Source organism: Exophiala dermatitidis (assembly GCF_000230625.1).
Source record: "Exophiala dermatitidis NIH/UT8656 unplaced genomic scaffold supercont1.6, whole genome shotgun sequence".
Classification (NCBI taxonomy): domain Eukaryota; kingdom Fungi; phylum Ascomycota; class Eurotiomycetes; order Chaetothyriales; family Herpotrichiellaceae; genus Exophiala; species Exophiala dermatitidis.
This window is the reverse complement of record NW_008751651.1, coordinates 2064016-2080038: the sequence shown is the minus strand read 5'-3', so window position 1 is coordinate 2080038 and position 16023 is coordinate 2064016. Positions and strand designations below refer to the sequence as shown.

At 52.7% G+C, this 16023-nt stretch overlaps 6 protein-coding genes across 6 annotated transcripts; 4 read left to right on the top strand and 2 right to left on the bottom strand.

The window, feature by feature from the left end:
• Positions 1-67: 67 nt before the first annotated feature.
• Positions 68-1888, bottom strand: HMPREF1120_07583 (uncharacterized protein; the record flags this gene model as incomplete). The annotated part of the gene is made up of 4 exons (XM_009161811.1): positions 68-625; positions 742-1269; positions 1350-1626; positions 1692-1888. 4 exons carry the CDS (start codon positions 1886-1888, stop codon positions 68-70), a joined length of 1560 nt encoding a protein of 519 aa, XP_009160059.1.
• A 671-nt stretch (positions 1889-2559) lies between these two features.
• On the top strand, positions 2560-5807 carry HMPREF1120_07581 (DNA-directed RNA polymerase II subunit G). Its single transcript, XM_009161809.1, has 4 exons — positions 2560-4739; positions 4796-4876; positions 4927-5096; positions 5151-5807. The coding sequence occupies exons 1-4, from the start codon at positions 4491-4493 to the stop codon at positions 5158-5160; spliced, it is 510 nt and encodes a 169-aa protein (XP_009160057.1). The 5' UTR covers positions 2560-4490; the 3' UTR covers positions 5161-5807.
• Positions 2959-3744, bottom strand: HMPREF1120_07582 (uncharacterized protein; the record flags this gene model as incomplete). Its single annotated transcript, XM_009161810.1, has 4 exons — positions 2959-3450; positions 3508-3567; positions 3625-3648; positions 3712-3744. 4 exons carry the CDS (start codon positions 3742-3744, stop codon positions 2959-2961), a joined length of 609 nt encoding a protein of 202 aa, XP_009160058.1.
• Positions 5808-5810: 3 nt separating the features above from the next.
• On the top strand, positions 5811-8091 carry HMPREF1120_07580 (uncharacterized protein). Its single transcript, XM_009161808.1, has 2 exons — positions 5811-6516; positions 6570-8091. Exons 1-2 carry the CDS (start codon positions 6208-6210, stop codon positions 7944-7946), a joined length of 1686 nt encoding a protein of 561 aa, XP_009160056.1. The 5' UTR covers positions 5811-6207; the 3' UTR covers positions 7947-8091.
• A 434-nt stretch (positions 8092-8525) lies between these two features.
• On the top strand, positions 8526-12485 carry HMPREF1120_07579 (uncharacterized protein). The gene is made up of 2 exons (XM_009161807.1): positions 8526-11520; positions 11585-12485. The coding sequence occupies exons 1-2, from the start codon at positions 9043-9045 to the stop codon at positions 11954-11956; spliced, it is 2850 nt and encodes a 949-aa protein (XP_009160055.1). The 5' UTR covers positions 8526-9042; the 3' UTR covers positions 11957-12485.
• Positions 12486-12838: 353 nt separating this feature from the next.
• Positions 12839-15437, top strand: HMPREF1120_07578 (Ca2+:H+ antiporter). The gene is made up of 3 exons (XM_009161806.1): positions 12839-14726; positions 14785-14994; positions 15047-15437. The coding sequence occupies exons 1-3, from the start codon at positions 13602-13604 to the stop codon at positions 15185-15187; spliced, it is 1476 nt and encodes a 491-aa protein (XP_009160054.1). The 5' UTR covers positions 12839-13601; the 3' UTR covers positions 15188-15437.
• The last annotated feature ends 586 nt before the right edge of the window (positions 15438-16023 follow it).

The window sequence follows — 16023 nt, the reverse complement described above, 5'->3', positions numbered from 1 at the left end:
CTCAGCACATATTGCGGACTCTTGGGACTTTTGTCTTGTTCTCTCTCTTCACAGAAGAGGGAAACATTTACCGCCGCTGAAGTTGCGTGGTCGTGGCCCCAGGATTCAAATTTAAGGTCGCCTCAATATCCGCTTTCGCATCGTTGATTCTCTCCTCCAGCATTCGCAACTGATTGTCCAAATTGTAGACCCCTGCAGTCGACTTTGCGCCCAAGACATTCTCCAGACTCTGTATGACCTTGTTTCCCCTGGTGGCCGCCGCCTCAATAAGTCGAAGGATATGGTCCACATTGTCCGCGGACTGGCGGGACATTTTGGTCGCAAAGTTTTGGATCTGGTGGTCGGCCGATGCCGTACCTTGATTCATGGCCTCCGAAAGGCCGAAGTGATGCAATAACGCGGATGTGGCTGCGTCATGCCCATTGGGTCGATGCGATCCAGACGAATCAGTCCTGGTCGGTTGACATGGACGGCCAATACTGGTAGCAGAACTAATACCATCGGCTCTGATGTCTTGACATTTTGCACGGATTTCGTCGAGCGACAGACGTCGAGACTGGATATTCTCAAGTTTCGACGATAGGTCGTCGAGTGTGGTTGTCATGTTGGACAATCCGGTGTAGAGCTGTTTCGTAGAGTCAGTTAGTGATTGTCCAGTATGGCCGGCCACGAACGAGCAGTGCTTTTGGAATACGCTTGTGTACGTAAGGCAGGAGAGAGGAAAACAAGAACAAAACATACCAATTTATTACGCACACGACCTTCTTCCGCCTTGAGTCGTTGCACATCCCGGAGAGCAGAATCAATCGCCCGACTGTGCGCCTGTGTGACGACCATAGTTGCAACATCATCGATCTCGGGGTACAATGAACCCAGATCGTCCTGAAGGCTCTTTATCGCTATCGCCTCATCGTCGTCGTTTTGAGCACTAGTGGAGGAACTGCCGGCAGCTTCCTCATCTTCTTGGAGATTGGATTCCCGGGCAAGGGTTTCGAGATACGTCCTGTCCAGTCGGTCTTTGATCATTTGAACTCGAAAATGCCGTAACGCCGCCGTCAATTCAGACACTCGTTTCTCCAGCGAGTCAATATCAAATTCTGCTTGTTCTCTGTTCGATTGCCTCGCAAAAATCTCGTTAAACCCTTCCAGGGCGCGATCATCCGCATTCAATGTTTCCGCGACAATGGCATGTGCGGATTTCACGTCTCTACCGACGATTTGGAACTCGGCTTGAATATCTGCTTGCAATGTCTCCAACAGTTGGTCGTTCTGGTTTGTCACAACATGACACGTCAGCAAGGAGTTCGCCGCCAGCCCAGCCAGGCCATTAGCAAGGGGGGTTTTCGCACCGCAAACTTGACGTGTTGCACACCAGCGACTTCTTTCTGGTCAAAGTAGCGGGCGTGCTTTGCCCTCGAGGCCTCAGAGGACTTTACAGAGTCCCTCAGCCGGGCCGCAAGGGCGCTTTGGGATTCCAGGACCTGGCATCGCCGCTCGAGATCTTGAGTCTGTGCATTTAGATCTTTTGTTGCGGACCAAAATTCTTCGTCCGTGGTTGGTATCGAGAAGTCGACAACACTGGCAGCCTCGGCTGACGAGCACTTTGACTCTTTAACATGCTGCCATCTATTATGATAGCGTAATTAGTGTTTTGGCTCAAAATTGTGTTAGACCAGTCCTCCCGTACGTACAGTTCGAGTTCTTCAGCGGACAACAATGTTGATTTTGATGTAGACACTATAAGGTTGCGTCGCACCCATTGTGCCAGTGGAGACTGCGGTTGCGAGGTACGGATCGCCCTCACTTCAGCCGCCGAAAGGACAATGTTTCGCTCTCGAGCGGCTTCTAATAGCGTGTTCACAAATGAATGGTCCGTAGACTGGGACATGTTAGAGAAACAAGAGACGAGGCTTCAAGTTGTCCCACTGCAAGTGAGGTTCATGTTCGGGAACAAATAATGTTCCGACGAATGGTCGAACTGCTCCGAGCGTTCAGCACAGTCACAGAGACAGTGCCGCTTTGAGAACAATCTGCTCGCGACTCATCACCCTCTTCAAGCACCCCCAAGACACACAGGCCGAGACACATTCAAATCTAGGATTCCGCTTCTAGTCCGTTCGGCACCCCATGGGTTGATACCCATTCAGAGCTATTACAGAATACCTCAAGGTTCGAAGAACAACCCGCAACATTGTAACTTGGAAAGCTCTTTGTATATCAAGTACACGACGTTTACCTACGTACAAAACTCCAACGAGCTGGAGTGAAAAAAGGCTTGCTAGAAGCACGATCATGCTTGTATTCAGCACATGCAGAAAGATTGCGTCAATTATCTTATGAGTAAATCATGACAATGCCAATGCCAATGCCAGTGTGCATTTGTCCCGATGGCGCCTTTGACTAGACTCTTGAAACAGCAGGTTTGATTGTATAGCGAATAGTGCAGTGGGGTGTTAGTTGCACCATTCTCCGCGGAACCGGAGTGAGTTCTGAGAAAAGAGTGCAGAGTTTCGGCGTCCCGATTGTGAAGGAAACTCAGACAATGCAGCTTGTTGAAGTCACCCTCATCAGCTATGCTGACGATTGCAGAGGTCTAGCCTCATTTCTTTGCGCGACGGAGTGAGCCAGAGCTGAAACATGCGATCCAGTGATGCCAATGAGATATCCGCCACCTCGTAAGCGAATAACACCCATGTTCGGCGATAGTATTCATCTTCCTGGCACATCCTGGACAGATGATCAGGACTTGCCGGACCTTCTGTCGGAATACAGCACGGGAGGGACAGTGTGTGATGACTTTGTCCGTGATAGGTACAATATGAAGCCACCAGCTATTTGGTGAGTGGAAAGCGTCCAGTCACGTCCATGGCGGTCATGATCTCTTGCCTGGTAGAAAATTCGGACACGCTGTAAACTGCTGGAGCGCGTCGAGCATCATTTCCAGCTGCTGATATCCCGCTATTTTTTGGCGTGGCCATTGGCACTACCGTTGGCGCTTCCATTGAGTTTGCGAGCTTTGGATTCCCGATATTTGGCAATGTCCTGCTCCACCATCTTCTCCACACGGCTCCTGAGTTCCGGTCTGTATCCCAGTGCAAAGAGCAGCTCGAGCCAGACAAAAAGCGGTGCGAGAAAAAATGCTTGGAAAATGTTATCGAGGAGGGCTGGGGCTCGGCCTTCAAAAAGCCCGTGACCTAGAAACTGTGCGATCCACGAGGCAACGAACGCCCCCATGGCACAGTAGTTTGCGGCCATTCCGTAGACAGTGGTCAGGTGTTTTGCATACGCAGTTCCCACCAGGAGCAATGCCGAGAGTGCGGTTCCGGCGATGGGCTCTAGCAGGATGTACAACCCACAGTAACACAAGCAGCATATCGTCCCAACGTTGAGATCGAGGTTAGGCACGGTCATGGACTCGGGGAGTTTCAGCAGAGGCGGGGAATTCGTGCCCTGGTCAGGTATAGTTAAGTTGCGTGGTCTCGCACTCGAACGGGGACGCTCTCATACCAGAAGGAAGAAAGTCCAGAGGATGATCGGGACGCCGAGCATGTGGATGCCGATGTTGACCTAGCACTTATGAGCATTCAAGCCTCCTCCTTCAACGTGTGTTTACTGGGTAGGTACCGAGTCATGGTGGTATGCGCCATACTACAGCCAATGCAGTCAGCAGGATGATCCGGTGAGGATCCGGATACTGAACGGTTGACTTACGAAGCGCAGTTGCTTCTCCAGGTTGAGGGCCATGACGGGAGGGGCTGTAGGCTGCGATGTTTACAAAAACAAGCCGAAGAAGACAATCATCGAAGCAAAGTCAGGGGCATTTGCGAGCTCATGCACGAGTCGGGCAGACGAGCTGAGAGGAACACAAGAGTCGTGGATAGAACGATCCGAGCATGTCACCTTCTACCGTGCTAATAGACTGCGCACGACACTGACCCTGCAGTTCAGCCTCCATGTCATGTCACCGGCACTGGCATTGGCGCCGCATCTCTCAATATCCCAAATGCTACTGGTCACCGGCGGGCGCGGTGCCCATTCTTCCCCGGGACTCGAAACTCGCCGGTTACCATGGCGCATCCCGGCCTATGCTTCGCCGGATTTGACAAGGTGCGAGGTACAGCGCACCGTAGTTATAGCGGCGCGACCACATGCCTCATTGAGCAAAAAGGATATGGCACACTGGCACTGCAGTCGAGTATGAACTGCATCTTCGCCTCGAAGCCGTGTCGTTCAAGTTGGGCATTTCGAAACCCTCACCTACGACCTCAGTTCGTCCTTGCCCTCGCCCTCTGCCTGCTCCATTCGCGACTGCGACGAACCGTCTTGAGTTCGCTACTTTCGTTCGGTCTTATCCCACTGCACCAGCATAGTTAACGAAATACATCATACTGTGCACGTCCAAAGAGAATGAATAGCGGTTCATAACAAGCCATTGTCCTGGCATCGTCGTGCGATTGACGAGGCGACACCGCCGGCCGCGAATCCTCAACATGTTTTTCTTGCGGTATCTCGAACGTGAGATCAGTATCCATCCATCGTTCTTTGGGAATAGTGTTCACGAGCGACTGAAGGATCAACTTTATGCGGACCTGGAGGGCAGTTGCAATGGCGAATATTACATCGTGTGCATAATGGATATCTACAATATCTCCGCTGGACGGGTGAGGCCGGGCTCTGGAGACGCGCATTTCACTATTCTCTACCGCGCAATCCTGTGGAAGCCCTTCAAAGGCGAGACGGTGAGCATAGGCTACATGTCCTTCATTCGAGCGGCGAGTTGACCATCGGCCTCCAGATTGATTGCGCAGTTTCCTCCATCAAACCTCAGGGCGTGTTTTGTGAAGCGGGACCTCTGACAGTCTTTGTGTCCAAGTTGGTAAGCAATGGGCGGCCATCCCAGGCAGCATTGATGCTGACCTGAAATAGCACCTGCCACCAGACATGCGCCACAACCCGGATGCGACGCCTCCGCAGTATTCTAACAATGCGGGCGATGTGATCGAGAAAGGTTCGGCGGTGAGAGTCCAGCTCATTGGCTTGCGTAGTGACGTGGGCAACATGTACGCGATCGGAAAGATGTCGTCGCAATGGTTCGGGTGAGTTTCAGACAAGCAGGAAATGGTCTTGCCCATTGTGACTGACTAGAGTAGCCCTATCTGAGCAAGCCGGTTGATGAGCTTTTGCCGGCTTACGAGTTGGACGACGTTCGCATCTTACTCATAAGAGTCTCCATTGCCGGCGTCTACACTCGGCTTGGTCTTCTGATGTTGGAGGGAAAAGCCACTCACTTGCAGCATCAACTTGAATAACGTTCTACTGCTGCAGTTGAGGATCACGAAAATGAGACGTGGGTCGCGTGGGAGCGGAAGGCATTGCTCATACTCTGCCCTGCCGGTATTTATCTACGTGAATGCCAGCGATGACGTGGTGCCGGTACACGCGCAAAATGAGGAAGAAATCGTCCCAAATGGACGGTCTCTCGGATCGCTGGAGTCTCTTTATCAGCCTGGAGACGGCCTGCACATGAGATTTGGTCAGGGCTATCAGGATCCGCTTAGACCTCGAGCGCCGTGGCCCCGAGGCTGAGAGCCTGGACACCGGCGGCGCGGTCGAGAAACATGTGAAACGCCGCTAGGGGCCATGCGACCATCCTGCTGTTTTGCGGTTTGCGATAGTACTAGTGTTCGCAGCGAATTTGTATCCGGCGCCTGCCATCCAGATCACGTGTCGGCGGGCAAAAAGCATAATAATACCACCAACAGTAATGGCGGGGCAACGCGTTCCTTGTGCTTGATCAAACAACCGTGACGTGCAGGACCCCTGCAGTGGTGTTGTCCTTAATTTTTAAGGCTCAGCCCGTCGAACTCCAGGCACTGCAGTGCCCCGAGGCCCCTCCCAATCCTGCCTGGAACGTAAACAACGGAATAACACGTAGCGCAGCCCACTTGCATCGCGTCTCCCACTGGCACCGCCCTGAGTTTACATGGCAGGATCCTTGTTTTGAACAACAAACACCCTTTCAGTTCCTTTACTTCGATTGCCCTGACAGTTGCGCCTGTGGTTATTCCAGTCGTCCCTTCCGCTTCTACGCCTTCTACCACGGCGCAAGACTCGTACCATCATCCATTGATCACTCGCCTTATCTAATAACAAGGACAATCGGTTCGCGTGTGCCAATCACCCCTATCGCGATCTGGTCGGTCCAAGATGACGCTCAAAGACATCTACCAACGCTTCCTCGAGCGGCCGAACCCCATCAACCTCTCCGAGAATGCGTCGCTGCACTACATCACGACCTTGACTTCCTTCTCGCAGCCGGGGCCGATTGTACGGCACCTTGAGTCTCAAAACAGAAACGTGGTCAAGACCAAAAGCGCGAGGATCATTTCAGCCGTGGAAGCATCGAACGCCCTTGCGCTTGAGGTAGAGACAGAGCTGGAGTTCATTTCGGGTGGAGGATCATATCTACCCGGACTGGAAAATTTCATAGTGGACAAGACAGCCACCATTGCAACGGTAAGATGCTTGTGCCTTTGCGCAACGACCGACGACTGACACAGTTCCTCCAGACCCATATTGTCTATTTCGATGCCGAACAGAAGATCTCTCAAGTGCGGGTATCCTGGGACCAGGGCTCGCTCTTGCGGCAGACCGATGTTATTGGATCCCGGGGCAACAACTGGCCTGTCTTTGATGGCAAGGACCAAATCAGATTGATCAAAACCGGGTATAGCTCTGCCCCTGCTGCAACAGTCCAAGAATCGAACAACTCCCCTGTCCGCTCCGAGAATCACAGTGTCACCTCTCCACGCAGCTCTTCTCCCAGCAAAAGGCACATCAAGGATCCTTACGCAAGCCTCGACCTTTTCTCCCCAAAGGCAGCGGATGAGAACCAACCTCGCGCTGGACCCAATCCCATCGCACCACGCGCGTCGGCGAGACCCCCTCCGCGTGAGATGAGTGAGCTTTTCGCAGCCGGCCATGAAGACCTTGAACCAGGATCGCCCAAAAAGGTCCCGCTTGACAAGGCCATCGCTCCCAAGGCCGGCAGCAGTCAGAAGTTTGCACCACCGCGTCTCTTCTCCGATGATCCGCAAGAGCCGGCTGCCGTTGGCTACAAGTCGAACCCCGCCAAGTACAATCATTTCGATCTGGGAGATGGCATCGAGGACGACCCGATGCAGCATCGCGAGAACACTCCAAAACCCAAGGCAACCATACCCATGCGACCCCGAACCGACAAGAATCAGTCACAATGGGACTTCGCAGATTTCACCACTCCAGCCAAGGTCAATCAGAAAGTCAGAGGGCAAGAAGTGTTGCATTTTAGCCTAGAAGATGACAACAAGGACTTCGAGACACCTGCGAAGCCGGCGCAGGGTAAGCAGCGACGGGACAACGAAAGCCACTTTGAATTCAAGGACGATGGCACCCCTGTCGAGCGACATGTTGTGCCGAAGCCTCGAAAGGATGCCGAACCACATTTCCAGTTCAAGGACACTGCCACGCCAGCCCCTGCTCGCACCTCCGACCGCCCCACCAGCTCAGCCAGCGACCGGCAGGGCCTGTATACCAACAACTTGTACACCGACGATGGCCAGGCTAATCCTCAGGGCAAAGCGCCTCTGTCGACAATCACCAACAACACCCACCGTAAGAATGACTTTGATAGCCACTGGAGCATGGCTGAGGATTCGCCCGCGACTCACAAGGCAAACAACGAGAACCACCCCGCTGGCGACACACATAAAAAGGCAGTTCAGATGATGGACTCTCATTGGGATACCTACGATCAGTCGCCCGACCAAGCTAAGAAGGGGCCACCGCAGGGTCGATTAAGGAAGGGTATGGAGAGCCATTGGAGTTTTGGAGGGGAGGGAGAAGCACCCAGCACCACCAATGTCAATAACCGGAATCAACCTCAGAAGAGTTTCTGGGACTTTTGAGACACGTGGATGAGTGTTACGGACTGCAAGGATGTTTTTTCATGATCACGTACAGTATGTGGCTCTTTGCAAGCCAGGAACTTGGACAACCGGACTTCTGTCCTCCTGTAAAGACATAACGAATTGGCATCAGTTTATCCACTGATCTTGAGTCTATGTTTGATTCCTAGTAGGCAGGTCAATAGGGCTTCAAGCTCCTGTGTGTCCTGTGCGTTTGTCGAAAACATGGGTTGTACTGTTCATGGAGCACCTCTGCCATGGCAATACCTGAGAATGGTCTACGTCACGGATGGTGCCTGCGATTGAGATTTTAGAGGGTCCAGCGCCAGTCCTAAACCTGTGAGTCATCGTCCCTGACTCTCTCTCTTCCTCTCTCCCGGTCTCTTTCCCATGCTCCTCACTTTGCTGCCCAGTGGACTCGGAGTGCAGTGCAGTGGGGTGATTGATGCTGAGTAATACACGCGATAATCTTAAGACTTGACTAGCCCCTGTAGAAAATCCGCTAGACCCAAAATAGTCCTAATGCTGACTGTCCGCGTCCCATTTCAGGCTTGGCGACTCGCTGCGCTCGAGTGCCTGGCGCTGCATGTGTCGAGCACTGCAATGAGATACTAGTAGCACTGGCAAGGTATTGCTTGTCGCAGTGACATACCATAGTGTCTGATGGAAACAGTTGGCTACTGACTGCTTCAAAATCATCCTTCTTCTTTATCACTCTACTGCGACAATACAGCGCACAGCTTAGTTCGCTTGTACAGCCTGTGCAACGTGAAGCGGGACCCTTTCATCGATGCACCACAGTACCCCGTTGGCCTCTCCCTGCGATCCGCGCAGTTAACTCTTTGTTAAATCCGAATCAACAAGTGCGCTATCTACAAGGCCACCAGGTATCGCGACAGCTGTGGCCAGGCATCTTTTCCTATTGGGAAGTGTCGCTGAACACTGAGATCGGCTAGTGTGAAGACATCTTCGTTTCGCACTTAATCTCTGCCAGTTGTCGCAGTCGCACGAAGCCTATCCTGTGAACCGAACCACAAACGCAGATACCCATGCCATTAGGTGTGTTGGGGGCATAGGCGACACAAAAGATTTCAACATGACACCAACACCTCCGTCAGCGGGCACGTCGCATTCCGGCGCCTCACCGGATCAATTCAGAGTAGTGCGCAAGCGAAATCGCGTTCCATTGTCATGCGGGCCATGCCGCCATCGCAAACTGAAATGCAATCGCCAGGCACCATGCGACAACTGTACCAAGCGAGGCGATGGGGGCTCCTGTACATACGCCGCGCCGGCGGCTAGAAAGAGAGGCAGCCAGAGTCAAAATTCAGCAAATGCGTCACCCGACGACATGCAGAATCGCATCGACCGGCTTGAAGGCCTGGTCCTATCGTTAATGACCAATGGCCCACAAGCTGCAGGTCCGGCTGCCGCAGCTCAAGCTCTATCGACAAGCACGAGCAATATAGGTAGTGGCTCGCTCGGGCCGATTCTCGACGATCCGGACGAGTCCACTACGATGAATGATGCCGATGCTCAAGAACCCGAGAGCGAGACTGACGGAGTTACGAAGAGCTTTGGGATATTGAAAGTTGACGCGGAGAGACAGAAGACGTTCTACGTTGGTGAGGCACACTGGGCAGCTCTGCTGAACGAGATCAGCGAAGTTCGGAACTATTTTGTTGCCCACAAGAAGGAATACGAGGCGCAGATGGAGAAAGTCGAGCAGGTTAGGAAGTCCATGGGAACGGATGCGGGTGCTGGGCCGGCCTTGTTGTTTGGCGCAAGTGTTCCTCCCAGTCGTGGCGAGATCATGGCTCAGATCCCCTCTCGATACATGTGCGACATCCTGATCGGACGATATTTCAACACCCTCGACCCTGGCGCACACATTCTGCACGGGCCCACTTTCCAGCGACAATACAACCAGCATTGGATTGATCCATCCAAGAGCTCGATCGTCTGGATCGCCATGTTGTTCGCCATCATGCGACTGGCCATGTTATCGTACGGACGGGAGGGCGACGAACCACCTGAATTCCGAGGCAAGTGTCAAGATTTGGTGATCAACTACCGCACCCAGATGGCGCATTGTCTCATCACCGCTGATTACACCAAGCCCCATAACCACATCATCGAGACGCTGATTTTGCATCTCCACGCTGAACACATCTCGAATCGCGACTCTGAAGCCAGTGTCTGGGTTCTGGTGGGCATGATCGCCCGTCTTGCCATGCGTATGGGTTATCATCGAGATGCGAAGTGGTTCCCCAACTTGAGTCCCTTTCAAGGCGAGATGCGACGTCGTGTGTGGACGTTTGTACGGACTGCCGATCTCTTGTTCTCCTTCCAGGTGGCACTTCCGCCCATGATCCGGATCGGAGACTCGGACACCGACCTGCCACGAAACATCTACGATGATGAATTCGACGAAGACTCTGCGTCCCTTCCTCCCTCTCGGCCAGCTTCTGAGCCAACTCCGATATCGTACATGATAGCCAAAGGGCGCCTCTCGTTCGGATTCGGCCGGGTTCTGGAAGAAGTCAATGGCGTCAACCACAAAGGCTACGATGAGATTCTCAAGATTGACCAAGGACTTCGAGAAGTCTATGAAAGCATCCCCGAGCACCTGAAACTGCGCCCGATGGCCGAGCAGACCCTGGCTCCCATATCTTTGATCATGGCGAGATTCAGTTTGGCCACGGTCTATCACAAGTCACAGTGCGTGCTTCATCGGCGGTTCTTGCGCCTGGCCAGAAATGGTAACCGTTACATGCACTCGAGACGGACGTGTCTGGACTCGGCCATGCAGCTGTTGAATTACCAAGCCATTCAGCATCAACAGAGTCAAGAACGCGGGCGGTTGCGGAGTATGCGGAACCATATCAATTCGTTGACGGCGCACGATTATTTGCTGGGCGCCACAATATTGTGTATGGATCTTTACAACCATCGTGAGGGCAGCGACCCGGATGCGAGTACCCCTAGCACCTCGGTCAGTGGTGGCAGCGTCAGTCAAGGCAGTAACTCGAACTCGTCGGACGGCACGTATATCCCTGGTCTCAGCTACACGCGTGAAGACCTCATCCGAGCCTTGGAGGACAGTCGGGACATATGGATGGCGAATCGCGATTTCAGCATCGAAGCTTATAAGGCGAGCGAGATGTTGAACGTGCTTCTCTATCATATCAAGTTGCCGTATTCGCCCAGCAATACTCAACATACGCAGATACCGGCGGCGGCGGCGGCAGCGGCGACGGCCACCCGGCCTGCACCGGGCTCGAATAACGATGAACAGACGGCGGCAATGACGTTGGGCATGCTTCAAGCGGGCGCCATTGGCAGCACGGGAGGACCCGGCGGCATGAATCCCCTGCAGGTGGACTCCCCTGGCAGCGGCGGGTGGGATAGATTCAATGCCGCGTTTGCTGCGGCGAATCTACCAGGCGACTCGTTCAATGGTGCCAATGCGTTTGGAGGAGCGGGAGCGCCCGCGAACGCGCCCAGTCCTTTCCCTATGGGTCTCTTTGGCGGAGCAATGGGCGACTTGGGCCAGGGCATGAACCTGGATTGGGTAAGTGAATCGCCGTGGGATAGTTGGGTTTTGCTTTCGGTTGACTAACAGTGTGGTGTTACAGGAAGCATGGGACCAATATATGCAGCCCAACCTGTCGCTCGACCCGGCGGTCAATCTGTGGTCGACTACCTCGCCCAGTAACAATGTCTACGCGCCACCTTCGGCCCCAGATGGCGGCGTGGGCGACGGGACGTTTAGTGGTGCGACCACTTCGGCAAGTTCGAACTTCTACGGCTCAAGTTCGGGCGGCAATGGCGGGGCGTCAACACAGGATTCAAAGTCTCAGATGCCAGTTCTGAGCAACACGACCACGAATACTACTAGTACGAGCAACGACAACAACTCTGCTGGCGAAGTTTTCATGGGAGTGCAGACACCGCAGCCGGGAGGGATGCCGAGTTGGAAATGGACCGTCATGAGTGAGAAGCAGTGAGTTGAATGGAAATAAAATGACAGTTGAGAATGGAACAAAAACAAATTGGCGAATGAATGGAACTGATGGGTGGTCCGAGAGATGATGGATTTCGGTCACCGGATACCGGATTGATGAACGATTATTGGATTTGATTGAGTGATGATACCCGCGAGCAAATGGATCCTTGCATTGGAGGAAATGGAAACGGAATGCGAAAATGCTCTGCTCTGCTCTTCTTTTGTATGAGGTTGATTTGGACAGAAAATGACTGGGGCGGTTGGGCTGGGTCTCTTGGGGCTCGAGAGAACAGAAGGATACTAGGTAGTAGATAGGTTGGCCGGCTTTGACTGTGGCTGTGATGTGATGATTTTGTTTCACGCGAGCACAGCAGATCAGATTGTACTGTACACAGTAGTAGGAGTGTGCTGGACGGGGAGGCTCCGAGGCGTCGATGGGGAAGTTTGTTCTAGTATGCTCGAACATGAACAACTTGCTGTAGATAAAGTAAGGTAGTAGACGCCTGGCAAATGCTATTTACTCCGCTCCATGTCTTGACTACTTGAATTCCTACTTGTTTGTTGACAGGTGCAATTCGCAAATCACAATGTAGTCGTGAATCTAGCCGAACCATAAGGGAACCTAAGTACCTAGTAGTAGGTACAATTGAGGCAGACCTTGAAGCTGGACTCCTGAACATCAGCTTTTGGTTTAGCGCGTTTTACAAAACCTACGTCTCGTGCCGAGCCTTGTCGCGGCGTCTGTCACCGCAGAGTTCCACCTCAGCTTCCAGTTGTGCAGTGCAGTGTGGGTTCATTTCGTCCGCCCCTGTCGTCAACTTTCCCTCAGGCTGTTTCAAATTGCAGTGCTTCTTTATTCAAGTTCGTCGCGTGCCAGTGTAGAAACGGCAGGACTCGTGTCGTGAGTCTACACTGCATATCCACATCAGGTTGCAATGCACACTGCAACGGAATTCAATTCGAATTCCGCCCTACTAGTACAGCTGGCAAACAAATAACAGATTGAATGCTCTCGTGCTCCCTTCTCATTTCTTTCGAGTCCCTGCAGTGCAGCTGTCACTGGCCACAATGCCATCAGCGGCTGGACAGCCAAGCATCGACTTTCCAAGTTTCAGGTGCAGACGGCCGTCAATCTTCTCTTGGCTGGCGTTGGCATTTGCTTGCCAGTGCTTCAGCTGAGGTGGCCGCTCCTTGCACTGCACTGCACTGGACTGCAGTGGCAGTGCTTGTCACTCCTTGACTGCGCTGCTTGTCGGAGCTTATAACACTTAGGGTCGCCCATCATCAGGTTGCAGGTACTACTACTACTATCAATTGACTACAGTTTCCTTCCCATCATCCGTTTCAAACGGCCCGTTTGCATTGCAGCTTTCTCTTCCTCCGGCTTGAGTCACTTGTGCCCCAGTCATCGACTTGTTGTTTCTTCATTTGCACTTTGATTCTCCTGCTGTTCGTTTGTTTAGGATCCTTCGATTCCCGCCGCTGTGTCTTCAAGTGGTCGTCAGACTCTACCTTCGTGACCACGACTCCTCCTGACATGCTTCTGTGAAGCCTGAGCCAGGCCACTCCTCAGTCTTCAAATTCTCCTCTCTGCGTTTTCTCTGTCCACTTCCTACCTCTCCTCTACACGCTACAGTGTCTCCAAAATGGGACTTTTCAACCGAAAAGCAAAAGCACCGACTCAAACATCTACCACGAAGAAAAATATCTCCGAGAAGCCTGGAGGATCGTCAGCCACTGCTAGCGATGGGGCCCTTCCACAATACAACCACAATGGCCATGCAGTCACGCCGGGCATACACCCTGACGGCGAGAGTGGTCGTCGAGGAATCAACCCTCTCCACTTCTTGCGGATCGTATGGCGGTCTTCCTGCAAAGTTTCGAGTTGGGTGAACGTCCTGTGGCCATTTGTCCCCGCAGCCATTGCCCTCCATTTCGTCCATGGGGACCATCATCTCTGGACTTTTGCGATCAATTACATTGCCATGATACCGGCGGCCAATCTCCTAGGGTTTGCAGGACAAGAGTTTGCGAGAAAACTACCCAAAGTGGCGGGCATCCTCATTGAAACAACCTTGGGATCTGTGGTGGAAATCGTGCTGTTCATGGTCCTGATTGCTAAGGACAATGGGACCGGGGAAACCGGCCATGGGAACAAGATCCAGGTTATCCAAGCCGCCATACTCGGGTCCATCCTCACCAATCTGCTGTTGTGCCTGGGCTTCTGTTTCTTGATTGGCGGGTTCAAGCACAAAGAACAGAAGTTCCATCCAGTTATCAGTGAGGTGGGATCAGGCATCATCCTCGTTGCCGGATTTGCGCTCATGATTCCTTCCGCCTTCTTCTCCTCCCTAATCGGCAGCACTGTCACATCAGGAGAGGGTTACACCGAAGACCGACTCCGTAACGACACACTCAGCATCAGCCACGGCGTTTCTATTATCCTGATTGTCTCCTTCATCCTGTATTTGCTGTACAACTGCGTCTCCCACGATAACATCTTCGCTGAAGTCCTCGAGGCCGATGAGGAAGCTGACCGCGACCGACATGTTGATCTGGCAAAGGCCAAGTTAACCTTGACTGAATGTTTGGCCGCAATTGTATTTGCATTGGCCTTGATTTCTCTGATTGCAGTCTTTCTCGTCGAGGAGATTGAGTATGTCGTCGAGCACGGAGTTCCCGACAACTTCTTAGGTTTGATCCTGGTGCCCTTGGTTGAGAAAGCAGCCGAACATCTTACTGCCGTTGATGAAGCCTATGACAATCAAATTGTGAGTATCTGAAAAGCAGGATCCTGAGGGAGGCGGTGGTTTACTAACGAAATTACAGAACTTTGCCCTCTACCATTGCTTGGGACCCTCGATACAGACCGCCCTTTTCAACGCGCCTCTTGTCGTCATTGTAGGATGGGGTTTGGGGAAACCCATGGATCTCAACTTTGAAATATTCATGGTGGTGCTCTTGATCGTGGCCATTTTGGTCGTGGGGAATTTCCTGAGAGATGGTTCCTCCAACTACCTGGAAGGAGGTCTTCTTGTGGTACGTATATGCAATACCTCTCATCGGCGGTGTCTAACCTTCATGGACTCAGATTGTCTACATCATCATTGCAGTCACGGCGTGGTACTATCCCAACGCGGAATTGACCACATCGAACGGGCGCGCTTCAACCGAGACTGCGGGAGAAGGAACTGAGGCGTTGGTTAATGCTGCGAAGATGCTGATGTCGTGAGCGCTGTCGACTCGGACAGGATGTATGTTATACACCGAAGCGAGGCGTCCCGGGGGTTGATCATGTGCTAAGCGAGCATTGTTTTTGGCTTGGTGCTTTACCAAGTGACGACGATATGCGCTGGTGTAAAACTACGATGCGGCTCCGTTGACTCGGTCGACTTAGGTCCGAATCGATTTTCTGTCCATCATTCAGCTCTAGTCTTGGAGACCCTTGATCTACCAAGTATAACGTACTATGACGGGCCCAGCCTTGTTCTTTTCGTGACATGCCGTGGCAGGTGTTTTAAGCACCAGCACTGCAGGGCTACGTCACTCCAAGGGGCCCACCAAGTCGGAACAGGACGTGTCCCCGTGTCCGGTGCGGAACTTGAAGAAGTCGTTGCAGCAAAACCAGATCAATCCTTGTTGTTCTTGGGCATGCATAAGATGTCGTCTAGGGTCTCGTCATCTCAGCTTTCAGCTTGTGGTGCAGTTATATAAAACGCAGCCAGACTTGAACGAGAGGGGCATGCGGCGAGCCTGAGATTGATGAGGTCCGTAGGTACCGAAGGGTTGATTTTCAGCCCAGAATATCGGACTGTTACCAATCGCAAGCGAAGAGCGCTAGAGTAGATAGTGGCTTGCGGCTTTCCCAAGTTAAGGCCTGACTGACTATTTACCGTGTTGTCGCTGTAGTAGCCAAGGGCTGTACATAGGATCTTCCCCGTTGGTCCTGGGATGGCGCCTACTAGTTACTTTTAGTCAGGTTCTAGCCGCCTTCGGCTTTAACGTCCATTAATCCCACTGCACGCCGGGTCTCTGTAATCACCGCAGTGTGCCAGCAACAGTGCAGTG

Excerpts from the sequence above, each read along its gene's own strand:
- HMPREF1120_07580 (XM_009161808.1), top strand. The coding sequence starts at position 6,208 with ATGACGCTCAAAGACATCTACCAACGCTTCCTCGAGCGGCCGAACCCC. Across the intron at positions 6,517-6,569 it reads AGACAGCCACCATTGCAACG|ACCCATATTGTCTATTTCGA; the intron begins GTAAGATGCTTG and ends CAGTTCCTCCAG.
- HMPREF1120_07579 (XM_009161807.1), top strand. The coding sequence starts at position 9,043 with ATGACACCAACACCTCCGTCAGCGGGCACGTCGCATTCCGGCGCCTCA. Across the intron at positions 11,521-11,584 it reads AGGGCATGAACCTGGATTGG|GAAGCATGGGACCAATATAT; the intron begins GTAAGTGAATCG and ends GTGGTGTTACAG.
- HMPREF1120_07578 (XM_009161806.1), top strand. The coding sequence starts at position 13,602 with ATGGGACTTTTCAACCGAAAAGCAAAAGCACCGACTCAAACATCTACC. Across the intron at positions 14,727-14,784 it reads AAGCCTATGACAATCAAATT|AACTTTGCCCTCTACCATTG; the intron begins GTGAGTATCTGA and ends ACGAAATTACAG. Across the intron at positions 14,995-15,046 it reads TGGAAGGAGGTCTTCTTGTG|ATTGTCTACATCATCATTGC; the intron begins GTACGTATATGC and ends TCATGGACTCAG.
- HMPREF1120_07581 (XM_009161809.1), top strand. The coding sequence starts at position 4,491 with ATGTTTTTCTTGCGGTATCTCGAACGTGAGATCAGTATCCATCCATCG. Across the intron at positions 4,740-4,795 it reads AGCCCTTCAAAGGCGAGACG|ATTGATTGCGCAGTTTCCTC; the intron begins GTGAGCATAGGC and ends ATCGGCCTCCAG. Across the intron at positions 4,877-4,926 it reads CAGTCTTTGTGTCCAAGTTG|CACCTGCCACCAGACATGCG; the intron begins GTAAGCAATGGG and ends GACCTGAAATAG.